The sequence below is a fragment of the Bos javanicus genome, chromosome 20, assembly GCF_032452875.1.
Source record: "Bos javanicus breed banteng chromosome 20, ARS-OSU_banteng_1.0, whole genome shotgun sequence".
Lineage (NCBI taxonomy): Eukaryota > Metazoa > Chordata > Mammalia > Artiodactyla > Bovidae > Bos > Bos javanicus.
This window is the reverse complement of record NC_083887.1, coordinates 71,178,530-71,193,213: the sequence shown is the minus strand read 5'-3', so window position 1 is coordinate 71,193,213 and position 14,684 is coordinate 71,178,530. Positions and strand designations below refer to the sequence as shown.

At 50.0% G+C, this 14,684-nt stretch overlaps 1 protein-coding gene across 13 annotated transcripts in view; it reads left to right on the top strand.

The window, feature by feature from the left end:
* The first annotated feature begins 722 nt into the window (after nt 1-722).
* CEP72 (centrosomal protein 72) overlaps nt 723-14,684 on the top strand; it is a 37,497-nt gene continuing 23,535 nt past the window's right edge. For 7 of the 13 annotated variants that reach the window (XM_061393955.1, XM_061393956.1, XM_061393953.1 and 4 more), the window contains exons 1-4: nt 723-1,008; nt 8,074-8,201; nt 9,060-9,252; nt 11,675-11,783. In XM_061393955.1, coding sequence (XP_061249939.1) covers nt 738-1,008; nt 8,074-8,201; nt 9,060-9,252; nt 11,675-11,783 — 701 coding nt within the window. In that variant the 5' untranslated portion in view covers nt 723-737. Of the gene's footprint in view, nt 1,107-1,130; nt 1,207-3,316; nt 7,983-8,073; nt 8,202-9,059; nt 9,253-11,674; nt 11,784-14,684 lie in introns of those variants that run through there. The other 6 variants (XM_061393966.1, XM_061393958.1, XM_061393957.1 and 3 more) reach the window with 4 other exon arrangements.

Below are 14,684 nucleotides of genomic sequence, written 5' to 3'. Positions count from 1 at the left end.
TGCTGCACCAACTCCGCTCAGGCAGCCCTGGCTGGTGACCACATGCCCTTGGCTGCCAGAGTCCCTCCATGGTCTTGTGGGAAGCGGACACTGGGCAGTTATGAAGCATCACTGAATGTTTGCTGGTCTCCATAGGTGACTTGGCACAGGGCCCCACGGGGCCTGGCCCAGCAGGCGTGAAGCCCTGCCCTGCTCAGGAGAGATTCTGGTACCCTGCAGGGGACCCACACCCCAGCCCCCTGAGCACAGCCCCTGTCTACACCTTGCCCTACACTCTGTCTACACCTCTCCTACACTCTGCCATACTGTCCCACACCAGCGCCTTATACCTGCCCCTACAATCTTATCTACACCTCCGGTGCCACCACCCAGGCTGTGACATGCCAGGGGAAGCTACCAACAAGCCAGACCTGGGCAAGGGAACCCCCAGGACGCGGGCTGCCTGGGGCAGAGTCAGGCAGACGGGAATGCAGGTCTTCCCTGGAGGCGCTCCACAAAAGGCCCAGGGAGCCCGACACACCGTGAACCCCGCGGTTCAGGCTTGTCACCTAGGAACTGCGGACGTGGGCAGAGCCGGACCCGCCGTGGCCGAGTGACCCACGTAGGCCGCCGCAACCTCGGGCAGAATCCGCGGGTCCGGAGCCCAGGATGCAGACCAATCTGGGGGTGGATAGGGGCCCCAGCTGGGGCAGGTGCCCTGGTGAGGCGAGGTCCCCAAGTGGGGCGGGAACTCAGGTATGCCCTGGGGCGGGCCCCAATTTACCCTAACCCCGCCTCCAGGCTGCCTCGGCCAGACCCACATCCCCGCGCCCTACGGCCTTGGCTGCGCCCACCCGCCCTCGGCCCCGCCCCTTCATTCAGCCCCCACACCCCCCGCCCCTTACAAGCCTTGGCCACGCCCACTTCGCCCTCGACCCCCGCCCTTTCCCTCCAGCACCGCCCCTTGGCACCGCCCTCAGCACCGCCCCTCCCCGGCCCTTTGCGTCCCCGGCGCGCAGGCGCGGGCAGGTGCGCGCCGTTTGAAACTATGGCGCCGGGCGGGCGGGTGGTGCTGTGTGAGGAGAAGATCCGGGAGAAGAGCGGCCTGGCGCCTCACTGCGACCTGGGTGCGCGCCAGGCGGCGGGCGGCGGGCGGCGGGCGGCGGGCGGCGCTGGCCGAGGGCGCGAGCTTCCCGCCGCCGTGTCGGAGGACCGGTCAGGCCAGAGGTGCCGAAAGAGACCGCTCGGTTCCGAGCCGCCCCAGGCCTGAGGGGCGGGCGCGGGGAGCGCAAAGCGGGGCGGGGCGGCGGTGGGGCTGAGAGCGCGGGCCTGGGGGCCCCCGAAGAGCGGGGCCCGGGGCGAGCTGGGGTCCCGAGCGGAGGCCCTTGAGGGGCCGGGGCGGCCCGGCCCTCGCGCCGTCTGAGGGGAGCTCCTCTGGGGCGCGTCTGCGGAGCCTTTGCGGCGGTGTTTTTTGCGTTATCTGGGAAGATCACTTGGGTTTCCTTTCACCCGTTAGTCAGCTGGATTAGGCTGGTTTTCTCCGAAAGCTTGAAGCACCTTCGTTTCTGGAGGATCTCTGAAACGTACTCGTTCGCCCCTCCCAGGCCGACGATCTCTGGACTCGTGTTCAAGACGGATGTTGGGCGCTAGTTTTCTTTTTTTATTATTTTTGTCTGGTTCTGGTATCAAGGTAACACCGAGCTCATGACATCGTGGGCAAAGTGCCTCTTCGGTTTTCTAGAAGAGATTCTGTAAAATTGGTGCCAGTTCTTTTTTGCTTGATAGAACTTTCCAGCGAAACCTTATGCGCCTGAAATTTTCTGTATTTGAAGCTTTTAAATTACAAATACAATGTCTGCAGTTGTTATAGAACTATTCATATTATCGACTTCATCTTAAGTGAGTTATGGTTGTGTGGGGTTTTGCAAAACTGATTTCATCCAACATGTTAAATTTGTGTATATAGAGTTTGTGGTATTTCCTTATTAGCTTGTTAATGTCTGTGTGGTCTGTAGTGATACCCTTCTTCCATTTCTGATATTGGTCATTTCTGTCTTTTTTGGTCTTTCTTGAGGTTTATGGATTTTATTACACTTGTCAGTGAGCCAGCTTTTGGGTTTTCTTCATAGGTTTTTTGGTTTTGAATTTCATTGATTCTGTATTATTTTCTTCTTCCTGCTGCTTTGCATTTATTTTGCTCTTTTTCTTGATTCTTGAGATGAAAATTTAGATTTCTGATTTGAGACTTTCATTTTAGTGCTGTAAGTTTCCCTTTAAGCACAACTTTAGCTGCATCCAAAAGTTTTGTTGTATTTTCATTTTCATTTAGTTCACTGCGTTTTTTAAATTTCCCTTGACTTTCTCTTAGACCTACGGATTGTTCAGAAATGTTTTTTTTCATTTTTGTGTGACTGGAGGTTTTCCTAGTTTGTTTGGTATTTTTTTCTTTCTGTTATTTATTCTGATGTGATTCCATTATGGTCAGAAAACATACTCTGTATGGTCTTAATTGTTTTAAATTTGTTGAAGTTAGTTTTATGGCCCACAATCTGGCCTATATGTACCAAGTGCAGTTGGAAGGAATGTGTACTCTGTCACTGACTGGAGTGTTGTATAAACATCAGTTTGATTCTGTTGACTTACGTTGCTCAGTTCTTTTTTATCCTTGCTGATTTTCTGTCCAGTGAGTCTCCTGGTAAATTACCAGGAGATAGGTATTGAGATCCCTAACTATAATTGTGGATTTATCTATTTCTCTTTCCACTTCATGGGTCTTGAAACTGCTATTTGGTGCATACATATTTAGGATTTTTATGTCTTCATATTGGAGTGACCTTTGTAACATATGTAGTATTCCTCCTTATCCCTGATAATTTTCTACAGTGAGACATCTACTTTATCTAATATTCAGTTCAGTTCAGTCCCTCAGTTGTGTCCGACTCTTTGTGACCCCATGAATCACAGCACGCCAGGCCTCCCTGTCCATCACGAACTCCTGGAGTTTACTCAAACTCATGTCCATTGAGTCAGTGATGCCATCCAGCCATCTCATCCTCTGTCATCCCCTTCTCCTCCTGCCCCCAATCCCTCCCAGCATCAGCGTCTTTTCCAATGAGTCAACTCTTCGCATGAGGTGGCCAAAGTTTTGGAGTTTCAGCTTCAGCATCAGTCCTTCCAATGAACACCTAGGACTGATCTCCTTTAGGATGGACTGGTTGGATCTCCTTGCAGTCCAAGGGACTCTCAAGAGTCTTCTCCAACACTGTAGCCTAATTAGTGTAGTCATGTATGGATGTTTGAGTTGAACCATAAAGAAAGCTGAGCGCCAAAGAATTGATGCTTTTGAACTGTGGTGTTGGAGAAGACTCTTGAGAGTCCCTTGGACTGCAAGGAGATCCAACCAGTCCATCCTAAAGGAAATCAGTCCTGAATATTTGATGAAAAGAGCTGACTCACTGGAAAAGACCCTGAAGCTGGGAAAGTTTGAAGGCAGAAAGAGAAGGAGATGACAGAGGATGAGATGGTTGAATAGCATCACTGACTCAATGGACATGAGTTTGAGCAAGCTCCAGGAGTTGGTGATGGACAGGGAGGCCTGGCGTGCTGCAGTCCATGGAGTTGCAAAGAGTTCAACAGGACTGAGCGACTGAACTGACTGAGTGTAGCCTCTCCAGCTTTCTTTTGTCTAGTATTTGCAGGGTATGTCTTTATCTATTTGTTTACTATTTCATCTGTAAGTGTACATATATCGTAATATTTGAAATAAATTTCTTGTAGATGGTATATGGTGGTTTAGTCGCTAAGTTGTGTCCAACTCTTGTGACCCCATTGGACTAGCCCTCTGGGCTCTCTCTCCATGGGATTCTCCAGGCAGGCATACTATAATGAGTTGCCATTTCCTTCTCCAGGGGATCTTTCCCACTCAGGAATCGAACCCGGGTCTCCTGCGTAGTAGCTGGATTCTTTACTGACTGAATTAACAGGGGAATCAGTATATACTATATGTAATTTCTAATCTACTCTGCTAACCTCTGTCTTTTACAATGTAAAAATGTTAGTTGCTCAGTTGTATCTGACTCTTTGTGACCCCATGGACTGTAGTCTGCTAGTCTCCTCTGTCCATGGAATTCTCCAGGCAAGAATGTTGGAGTGGGTAGCCATTTCCTTCTCCAGGGGATCTTCCTGATCCAGGGATCGAGCCCTGCATTGGTTCCTCATCTCCTGCATTGCAGGCAGGTTCTTTACTGTCTAACTCGTCAGGGAAGCTTCCCTTTTATAGCATATTTAGACCATTTATTAATATTAATATGGCTTATGTGTGCCATTTATTATTTTTCTGTTTACTCCCTTTGTTTTTTCTTCTTTTGTTTCCTATTTCCTTCCTTTCCGTGTTTCCTCTTTCCTTCCTTTTCCTTAGTCATGTCTGACTCTTTGCGACCCCATGGACTATACAGTCCATGGAATTTACAGGCCAGAATACTGGAGTGGGTAGACTTTTCCTTCTCCAGGGGATCTTCCCAACCCAGGAGTCGAACCCAAGTCTCCTGCATTGCAGGCAGATTCTTTACCAGGTGAGCCACAAGGGAAGCCCCTTCCTTACTTGAGTATTTTTTATTATTTGATTTTGATTTATCTATTATATTTCTGAGCATATCTCTTCATATACCTTTTTTAGTCATTGCTCTACATATTACAGTGTACAGTGTTTATGTGATTTAACACAGTTTACTTGTGTGGATGGTTTACCATGTCAAGTGAAAATAGAAATTTTACCACCATTTTTTGTTGTTGTCGTTCAGCTGTTCAGTTGTATACAACTCTGAGATCCAGTGGACTGCAGCACGCCAGGCTTCCCTGTCCTTCACTGTCTCCTGGACTTTGCTCAAATTCATGCCCATTGAGTCAGTGATGCCATCCAACCATTTCATCCTCTCCTGCCCCCTCCTCCTGCCTTCAATCTTTCCCAGCATTAGGGTCTTTTCCAGTGAGTCAGCTGTTCGCATCAGGTGGCCAAAGTATTGGGGCTTTAACATAGGTCTTTCTAGTGAATATCTGGGGTTGATTTCCTTTAGGATTGACTGGTTTGATCTCCTTGCAGTCCAAGGGACTCTCCAAGAGTCTCCAGCACCACAGTGTAAAAGCATCAGTTCTTTGGCGCTCAGCCTTTATGGTTCAACTCTCACATCTCTACGTGACTACTAGAAAAACCATAGCCTGACTATATGAACCTTTGTCGGCACAGTGATGTCTTTGCTTTTTAAAACGCTGTCTTAAGTTTGTCATAGCTTTTCTTCCAAGGAGCAAGTGTCTTTTAATCTCATGGCTACAGTCACCGTCCTCAGTGATTTTGAAGCCCAAGGAAATAAAGTCTGTCACTGTTTGCATTTTTTCCCCATCTGTTTACTGTGAAGTGATGGGACTAGATGCCATGATCTTCATTTTTTGAATGTTGAGTTTTAAGCCAGCTTTTTCACTCTCCTCTTTCACCCTCATCAAGAGGCTCTTTAGTTTCTCTTCACTGTGTTCCATTAGGGTGGTGTCATCTGTGTGAAAATGAAGTCGCTCAGTCATGTCCAACTCTTTGCAACCCCTTGGACTGTAGCCCATGAGGCTCCTCTGTCCATGGGATTCTCCAGGCAAGAATACTGGAGTGGGTGGCCATTTTCTTCTCCAGGGGATCTTCCCAACCTAGCGATCGAACCCCGGTCTCCCGCCTCACAGGCAGATGCTTTACCATCTGAGCCACCAGGGAATGCAGCCACCTGTATGATATATGCAAATATCATCTGCATATCTGAGGTTATTGATATTTCTCCTGGCAATCTTGATTCCAGCTTGTGCTTCATCCAGCCCAGCGTTTCACATGATGTACTCTGCAAGTGTACCACCATTTAGGTTTCATTTTTCTCCCACTATATGATTTGTCTAGATATTTCATTTGCATACCTGAGAGCCACAGTAATGGTGAGATTTTTGCTTTTTACAATCATCTGACAGTTTAAATAGCTTAGGAGGAAGCATTAACCCAAGTGTTTACCTGTTTCATTTCTTCATGCCTGATGTCCCAGGTTTCCTTCTTTTATCTTTCCTTGATGTTTAAAGATTTTTCTTAAGCAGTTATCTACTGGCAGGCGTGCTGGTGAAAAGTTCTCTTAGCGTTTCTTCATTTAAGAATACCTGTATTTTACCTTCAGTCGTAAAGACTGTTATTGGAGAATATAGATTTCTAAGATGAAAGTTCTTTTTTTCAGCAATTGAAAAATGTGAGAGCACTTCCTTTAGGCCACCATGGTTTCTGAAGAGTCACTCCCTACCACGGGAGTTGTGTCTCCCTCTGGGTGATGCCTTTCTCTCTGGTTGCTCTCGAGATTCTTTCATTGCCATCAGTGGTTTTGATTCTGATGTGTTAGCTTTTGCCTTTATTCTGTTTGGTGTTTTTTCAGCTTCTTGAATATGTAGGGTTTTGTTTTTGTGCCAAATTTGGAAAGTTTTCAGCTGTTACTTCTTTAATTTTTTTTTTTTTTTTTTAAGCCATGCTGTTTTTCTCTTCTTGAAACTCTCATTGGAACTCCATGGGTTCCCAAGGACATGAATGTTAGATTGCTTTTTCTATTTCTACAGAACCTTGAAGCTCTGTTCGTTTTTTTAGTCTGTTTTCTCTCTTGGTCAGATAGGACAATTTTGTTTAATTTATCTTTGCATTTACTCTCTTTGAATTTTTCCCTGTCATCTCCATTCTGTTATTAAGCTGCTCCCATGGTTTTTGTTTGTTTCTTTCAGTTATTTTTCACTTCTCAAATTTCTATTTGTTTCTTCTTTATATCTTCTCGTTTTTTGCCAAGAATCCCTACTTTCTCATTTTTTAAAGCATGTTCATAATTGCTCATTGAACTATTTTTGTATCAGTTGCTTTAAAATCCTCGTTAGATAATTCTGGTTTCTCTCATCTCATTATTGGTGTCTATTGTTTTCTCTCATCCAGATTGAGATTTTCCTAGTTCTTCATCATTTTTGATTGATCGTTTTGATTGGGATTCTGCTTCCTGTTTAAATCTTGTTACTCGGTTCTGTCACTGCCTGGATGCTGCCTTGTTGCTGAGGTGGTGGCCAGGCCCCTGTCATACACACAGCCTCTACAGATGCCTCATTACAGACAGCCCAGGACAGTAGTTGGGTCCACTCTCGCGGTCCCAGTGCTGCCCACTGTGCAAGGCCAAGGGTACGAGGTCCATGGTTTTCCCTTGGTGTTGGGTGGGAGTGGGGCTGGGGTTGTCAGGAGTCTGTCCTGCAAGGCCATCTCTCCTGCAAGGCCATCACTGACCATCTTTGACAGTGGACAGCAGGCTTACCCGTATCTTTTGGTAGATGTCCGTGGGTGTTTGTGGGCGGCCAGCTTCTCTTGCATTCAGATTGGGATGCATAGGAGACAACAAAACCAGCCCGCAGTGCTTGACCCTTTTTTTAGGTCCCTAGACGGTTGGCCTTCTGCCCCCACCCTTCAGTTGCCAGGCACTTGCTTCCTGTGTTGTTGTCCAGGGTTGTTAGGTCTAATGGGAGGAATAGGGTGAAATGTGTCTGCTCTGTCTTGTCTGAAACTGGAAAGCCAAAAACCAGTTTTGTATTTAATCAAAATGTGTTTTAAAACAAAAGTTTCCAGGGAAATATTTGGTGCATCCAAACACAGAGTGTCTGTTTCATTCAGTTTCAGCTCAGTTCAGTTCAGTCTCTCAGTCGTGACCGACTCTTTGCAACCCCATGAATTGCAACACGTCCGGCCTCCCTGTCCATCACCAAATCCTGGAGGGGAAACTTATATTTGTAGTGACATTTGTCTTATGAGTGCTTACCGGGTGTGTCCCAGAGAAGTGTATGGTTCCCCCCAAGGGCCACTGGCCATCACCCGTAATGGCGTGACCTCAGGTCAGCCCCTGAGAGGGTTTCAGATGTGATCCCTGCGTGGAAGCTTAGAGGCAGTGGGCTGGCAGCCCCCTTAGGGCTTCCTGGTGAGTGGGTTTTGGAGGGAGACTAAATTACTGTAATAATTAATTTTCAGTAAAATAATAAACTTAAAATCTCTTAATTTTCTATTCTTAGCTGAACTTCAGTCATTATCTATTCCTGGAACTTACCAAGAAAAGATTACTCACCTGGGAAATTCTTTGATGAATTTAACAAGTCTAAAATCTCTAGATCTCTCACGAAACTCCTTGGTTAGTCTAGAGGTAAGTTTTAGGTTTGTTTCTTAAAAGAAAATTTATTGTTATAATAGCAGGGGGAAGTACATTTATGGTTTTAAAAAAAAAAAAAAAAAAGCACTGTGTTTCACGACTGCTTCTAAAACTTGTAAACTGTGCACCTAAAGTGACTGTGAGTGCTGTGCCGCATTCTCTGTGTTTGCTGTGAGCTGGATTTGCTATGCATCGCGTTGTATTCCAACTATAACATGAAATCACCCCACTCTGACGAAGATGGTTGTGTCTGTAAAGGAAAAAAGGCCCGAAAGACGAGCGTGTGTGTGCCCGCCTTCATCCTGCATCAGCTGTCCTCTGCACCCACGCTGCACTTCTCATCCATGTGTGTCTGACTGTTAGTGGCCTTGGGCCCTTGAATGGCTTGTGTGCCTGTCGCAGCAGGCGCTGGTGACAGAGAGGACGCAAGAAGTCCCCAGGCAATGACGAATGGGAACGCCGTGTGAACTGCCAGGGCCTGCGGTGGGGAGAAAGGGAGGCAGGACGCCCCTGCCTGGAGCGCGAGTCTGTCAGCGCCCCGACCTGGTTGGGAGCCCTGCCCCTCGCATCAGCGTCTGCCGCAAGATCTCGTCCCGGCTATACTCAGTCTTCTCATCTGTGAAGCGGGGGCAGCGGTGGTTCCACCAACGGGGCTGGGTGTGAGAGCTTGGCGTTGGATGCGTCGCTCAGCTGGTGCGTGAGGCCCCGCAGGGATTGACCGGCTCGGCCGCCTCGCGCCCAGGAGCAGCTCCCGGCAGAGCTCACCTTTGCTCTGCTGTCCAGTGATGGGGGGCGGGGGGTGTGGAGTGAGTGTGTGTCGACGCCCGTCTCACCGTGCATTTGTCCCGGCAGGGCATTGAGTGCCTGACGGCGCTGGAGAGCCTCAACCTCTACTACAACCGCATCTCCTCGCTGGCAGAGGTCTTCCGGCTCCACTCCCTGGCGGGGCTCTTGGACGTGGACCTGCGGCTGAACCCCGTGGTGAAGAGCGAGCCTGACTACCGCCTCTTCGTGGTGCACATGCTCCCAGGGCTCCAGCAGCTGGGTAGGCCGGCTGCGCTCCCAGCCTCTCTCAGTGCCCTGCTCGTGTTCTTGGGGCGATCACGCTGCTGCCCCTTCTGGAGAGGGGAGCTGGTTTCCTCCTCTCACAGAAAAGCCGCCTGGGAAGGCGGCCGGGAGCCACTTCCTGAGACCACAAGTGCCTGCTGGGCTGGCCGGGGCACAGGTGTGGGCTGGCTCGGCTCTCCAGCTGTTCTCAAGCTCTGTTGTCTATTTCCTCGCATGGCCTCCTGGGTGTTGTCCCAGGCTCAGTCGGACGGCTGGATTCAGCCTGGTTTTGCATGCGCCTAGAGCACAGGAATGAGAGGTTACTGTGCTGCGCACGCCCCGGGCAACAGCGTGAGAGAGTGGGAGGGCCTCCGCAGGAGAGCCTCTTGGCAGGTGCAGCTGCCGCCATGGCCCAGGAAGAACCGAATCTCTGGGGCTTGCAGGACAAGCGGTGGGAGCCGAGGGTGTGCCAGTCGGGAGGCCCTGGGGAAGGAGGGCGTAGAGTCTTAGACCTGATCCTCCTGTGGAAGTGCCGCTTGAGGGCAGTTAAGACTGTCTGATTGGAGGGTGGTGGTCCTTCTGTGCCCCCAGTGATCAGTGCGTGTTGTCCACTCAGAGGGCCTTTGACCGCTTGGGGAGGCTGGAGGGATTCCAGGGTGTCTCCACCTCCCAGGTGCTGAGATAATGAAATGAGACCCACACGGCAGTGCTTGTCAGGTAGATGCTGGGCAGCGGGCAGACCATGGCTCCTGCCCGTTCAGTGTCCACAGGACCTGCAGACACTCCGGGTTCTGCCCCCTCAGCTGCACAGAGCGTCTCTCACAAGCACCCCAGCTGTGCCTGCCTTGGCTCACCTCCTTGTCCCCGGGCTGGTGGCCCTGGCTCTAGGGAGCCTGGCTGCGTGGTTAGGCCACACCAGCCTGGGCCTGGGGCACTGACCCCCAGAGGCGCACTGTTTGTTCAGACCTACTTAGGGTTTCAACGTTTTGTTGGTTTTTAGATATTTGGGAGGATTAAATGCTTGTGTCCTTAGTTAGTTAAGTTGCTCAGCCGTGTCCAACTCTTTGCGACCCTGTGGACTGTAGCCCATCAGATTCCTCCGTCCATGGGATTCTCCAGGCAACAGTACTGGAGTGGGTTGCCATTTCCTTCTCCAGGGGATCTTCCCGACCCAGGGATCGAACACAGGTCTCCTTAGTTGACTGTATAAGTATTCTGTAAACTATTGAAGCATTACAATCCTTCTTGAAAGTTGTGCAGTCTTCAGTCTTAAATGATTAGTTTCTACTTGTGATAAAAGTTTTCGATTCGGTCTTATAGAGTTGTTCCAGTCTGAAAGGTACTCAGACATGAGAAAGGAGAGTCACTGGAGTCCGTGCTGCGGGAGCCCTGGAGCTCTTGGAAGGCCCGCTCTCCCGCCGGGCGCCGTGGGAGCTCCGAGGGAGTAACCCAAGCGCTCTGGCCGGGAGCAGAGGAGGCCCTCGCCGGGCCTGGGGGCCGCTGCCGTGCAGAGAGGGTGTGGCCTGGGTGAGACAGGTTTGCGCTGGTCTTAGCCACATGGAGCTTGAGTTCAGAGTGAGGGGCATGGCGCTGACTCAGTGAAGTTCAGGCTGAGCAAGTAGAGTCGTGAGTTGCTGGCATGAAGGCCACGTCCAGGCCATGAGAGTGCAGAGCCCAGGAGGCCTCAGACCAGCGTGTGGTGGACGGAGTCCCCGAGGGGATGGAGGGGGCTCCCGGGGGCACCCCGCGTGGGGCCAGGGCTGCCATGCAGAGTCCACACCTTGGTCCTTGTTTCTCACTGGGACATGTGCCTCTGGGCGCTGTGGGCTCAGCTTCCTGAGCAAGTCTGGGGTGGTCCTGACAAGTTCCTGAGGGCTGGCCACCAGCGTTTGGGAGGGCAGCCTCCCTTGGGCACTCCCGAGGAGGTGTGGCTGTGGGCACGTGTGGAAACAGGCTTGGCTCTGCCCCCTGTTCCAGTCCCAGGATCTGAGAGGTGAGCCCTGGGTGCCAGCACGTGGCCTGGGCCTCTTCTCTCCAGTGTGTTGGGCTCCTCGCCCGTGGACACTTGTTAGGGGTGTTTGGGGACCTTGCCCAGCATCCCTGATATGTGTCAAGAGGAGACAAGAAGGGTGTGCCTGCACGTGAACTTGAGTGTGTGTTTCCCTTCCTGTCTGAGGCTCAAGCCTGGTGTAAGCTGCCGCCTCCGGGGATCACGCTCAGCACCTCCACGGGCTCCTGTGGTGGGTTGGCCCTCGGGGGAGGGAGGGGCCCCAGAACAGGGCAGTGCCTCTGGTCAGGTGCGTGTGAGGCTGAGTGGGCGGCAGGACACCTTTGCTCCCCATGGGAGGCCGGCAGGTGCGCCACGGCGGGGCCTGGCACCTGCCTCTGGTCGCTACTTTCCCATGGTGTCTTCTCTGTAGATGACCGCCCCGTGAGGGAGAGTGAGCGGAGAGCGTCCCGGCTGCATTTTGGTTCGGAGGAATCGCTGGACTCAGAGCAGAGCTTCCCATCTGTTTTCAGAGAAGAAAGGTATGAACAGAAAAAGCGAGAGTGAAAGTTGCTCAGTCATGTCCAACTCTCTGTGACCCCATGAACTGTATAGTACAATTCTCCAAGCGAGAATACAGGAGTGGGTAGCCTTGCCCTTCTCCAGGGGGTCTTCCTGACCCAGGTCTCCTGCACTGCCGGTGGATTCTTTACCAGCTGAGCTATCAAGGAAGCCCATGAACAGAAGTGGTGTTTGAACTTCTTGAGGAGTGTTCACTGTTGATAGAAAAATGCCAGCCTCTGTATTAACTGAAGATACAAACTCTGCATGCGGATTGCCACTTAGAGGGCAGGCCTGCGGGAGGTGTGGTGGGGGTGGGAGAGACGCCCCCCACCAGCTGGCGATAAAGGATACCGTAGGACAGCCTCTCTTCCTGTCCATCACATCTTCTGTAGGTTACTTTTCAATATTAGTTTGGCCAAAATGTTTGAGTTTTTCTGTAAGATGGTAAGAACTTTCTGGCCAACCCAATACTGAAAACGTTGTTAAAGTAATTGATGTCGGAAACGTAGCTCGAAAGGCCTGTGGCAAGAAGCCTCGGTCCCACCTACCAGCGCCCGCCCACCCCTCAGGCAGCCGCCTGCCCGTCTCTAATGGTTGCTGCTTCCAGGCTCTGTTTGTTCCTTTCTGATCTCAGATGGTGCAGACACTGCTGTTTGTGGACGGGAGCACTCTGACAGACCTGGCAGCTCTGGAGCCCCCTCTTCCCACCTGGCCGTGTCGGTTCTTGGGCTTTGCTCCCTCCGGCATCCCCCTTCCTTTCTCTGCTCTGCGGGCAGGGCTCCCGCTCGCTGTGCCGGGCTGTGGGAGCTTGTGCCGCCTGTGCCTGGCTTCTCAGCGCCTCCCAGCGCCTGCCGTCTGCATCTTTATGTCTGACTTGAGATGTCGGGGTGGTAGCACGTGTGTTCTGAAAGCACAGTCTTCGTGTGTTTGGTTGATTCTAAAGGTGTAAGTCAGTCCATGGTGTTTACCTAGCTTGTAATGTGTGAGGATTATATATTCCTTCTTAAATACCATTTTGTTTTGTCTGAAGCTTTTAATAGTTTTCTTTCTCTTCCATTACACACCTTAGTTCATCTGTAAATTTCTCTAACGTAGAGGTCAGCTGACTTTTTTTGTAAAGGGCTGGAAAGAGTGTTTTCAGCTCCGTGGACTGTATGATCTGTGTTTTAACTTCTCAACCCTGACTTTGTAGATGAAAGCAACTGTAGACAGTACATAAACTAAAGACTGTGTTCCAATAAACCTTTTACAACACAGGTGTGGGTTGGATTTGACTCGTGGGCCATACTTTGTTCTAACATCTTAAGATCAGTTCCAAATTCCGGGAATCTCCTCTTCCCTCAGCTGTCTCGCTTGGAGTTCCCCTCCCCTCACATCCCCATTTCAAACCCAGCTAACTAACCCTGCAGAATGGTCTGAGTATTGTGTGCCCCAGATTTACACGCTGGAGCCCCAACCCCCAACTCAGTGGCTTTAGGGGACAGGGCCTGTTAGGGGCGATGAGGTCCTGCGGGTGGAGCCCTCGTGATGGAGTTGGTGCCTTCCTACAGAAAAGACCCCGCAGAGCTCTCTAGCTCCGTCCACATCCATGTGCATTTATGAGTTACGCAGTGTCAGTCTTGTGACTTTGTCCTCCTTCAACATTGAGTTGCCAGTTACTTTCCATATAACTTTTAGAATTAATCTGTCAATATCCACCAAATACCTTGCTGGAATTTTGATTGGGATTGTGTTGAATTACAGATGAGAAGAAACTGACATCTTAACACTATTGAGTCTTCATATCCATGGACATGGAATATCCATTTATTTAGTTCTTCTTTGATTTCATTTATCAGAGATTTGTAGTTTTCCTGATTTGATGCTGTACCTATTTTGTTAGACTTATGCTTTAGTATGTTGGTCTTTTGAGGCTAATTTAGGCTTTTTAATTTAAAATTCCAGTTGTTCATTGCTGACAATATATGAAAGCATTTGGCTTGTATGCAGCTGCTGGTGACGAAGTACCACAAACAGGGTGGCTTAAAATAACAGAAATTTATTGCCTTACAGTTCTTAGGCTGGAAATCTGAAATCAAGGTGTTGTCAGCCCTGCTTCCTCCTGGAGGCTCTAAGAGGGAATCCATTCCGTGACTCCAGCTTCAACGGTTTGCTGACCATCTCCAGCATTCTCTCCAGTCTTCTCACTGTGGCTGTCTTCTCCCTGCGTCTTTTCACAGAGCTCCCCATTGTGCCCGTCTGTCCTGTGTCCAGATTTCCCCGTTCTTAAGGACATCAGTCATATTGGTTACTGCTAAGTCACTTCAGTCATGTCCGACTCTGTGCAACCCCAGAGACGGCAGCCCACCAGGCTCCCCCATCCCTGGGACTCTCCAGGCAAGAACACTGGAGTGGGTTGCCATTTCCTTCTCCGATGCATGAAAGTGAAAAGTGAAAGGGAAGTCGCTCAGTCATGTCCGACTCTTAGCGACCCCATGGACTGCAGCCCACCAGGCTCCTCCATGCATGGGATTTTCCAGGCAAGAGTACTGAAGTGGGATGCCATTGCCTTCTCCGAGGGCTCCCCATAATTTCCTCATTTTAACTCAATTACCTCTGTAAAGACTCTTATTTCCAAATAAGGTCGTGCTCTGAGGTGTAGGGTGTTAGGACTTCAGCATCCCTTTTTAGGGGACACAGTGTAACCCACACATCTTGAATTTTATGAGTTTGCTGTAAGACTGATTTTTTGATTTTCTGTAGATGGCATGTCATCTTTGAACATGCCATCTATAGTTGTATATGTCTTCCTTCCCAATCTGTATGCTGTTAATTTCCTTTTCTCATCTTACTGCCTTGGCTGGGACATCCAGTATGGTGTGAAGGCCATGGGCAGCGGG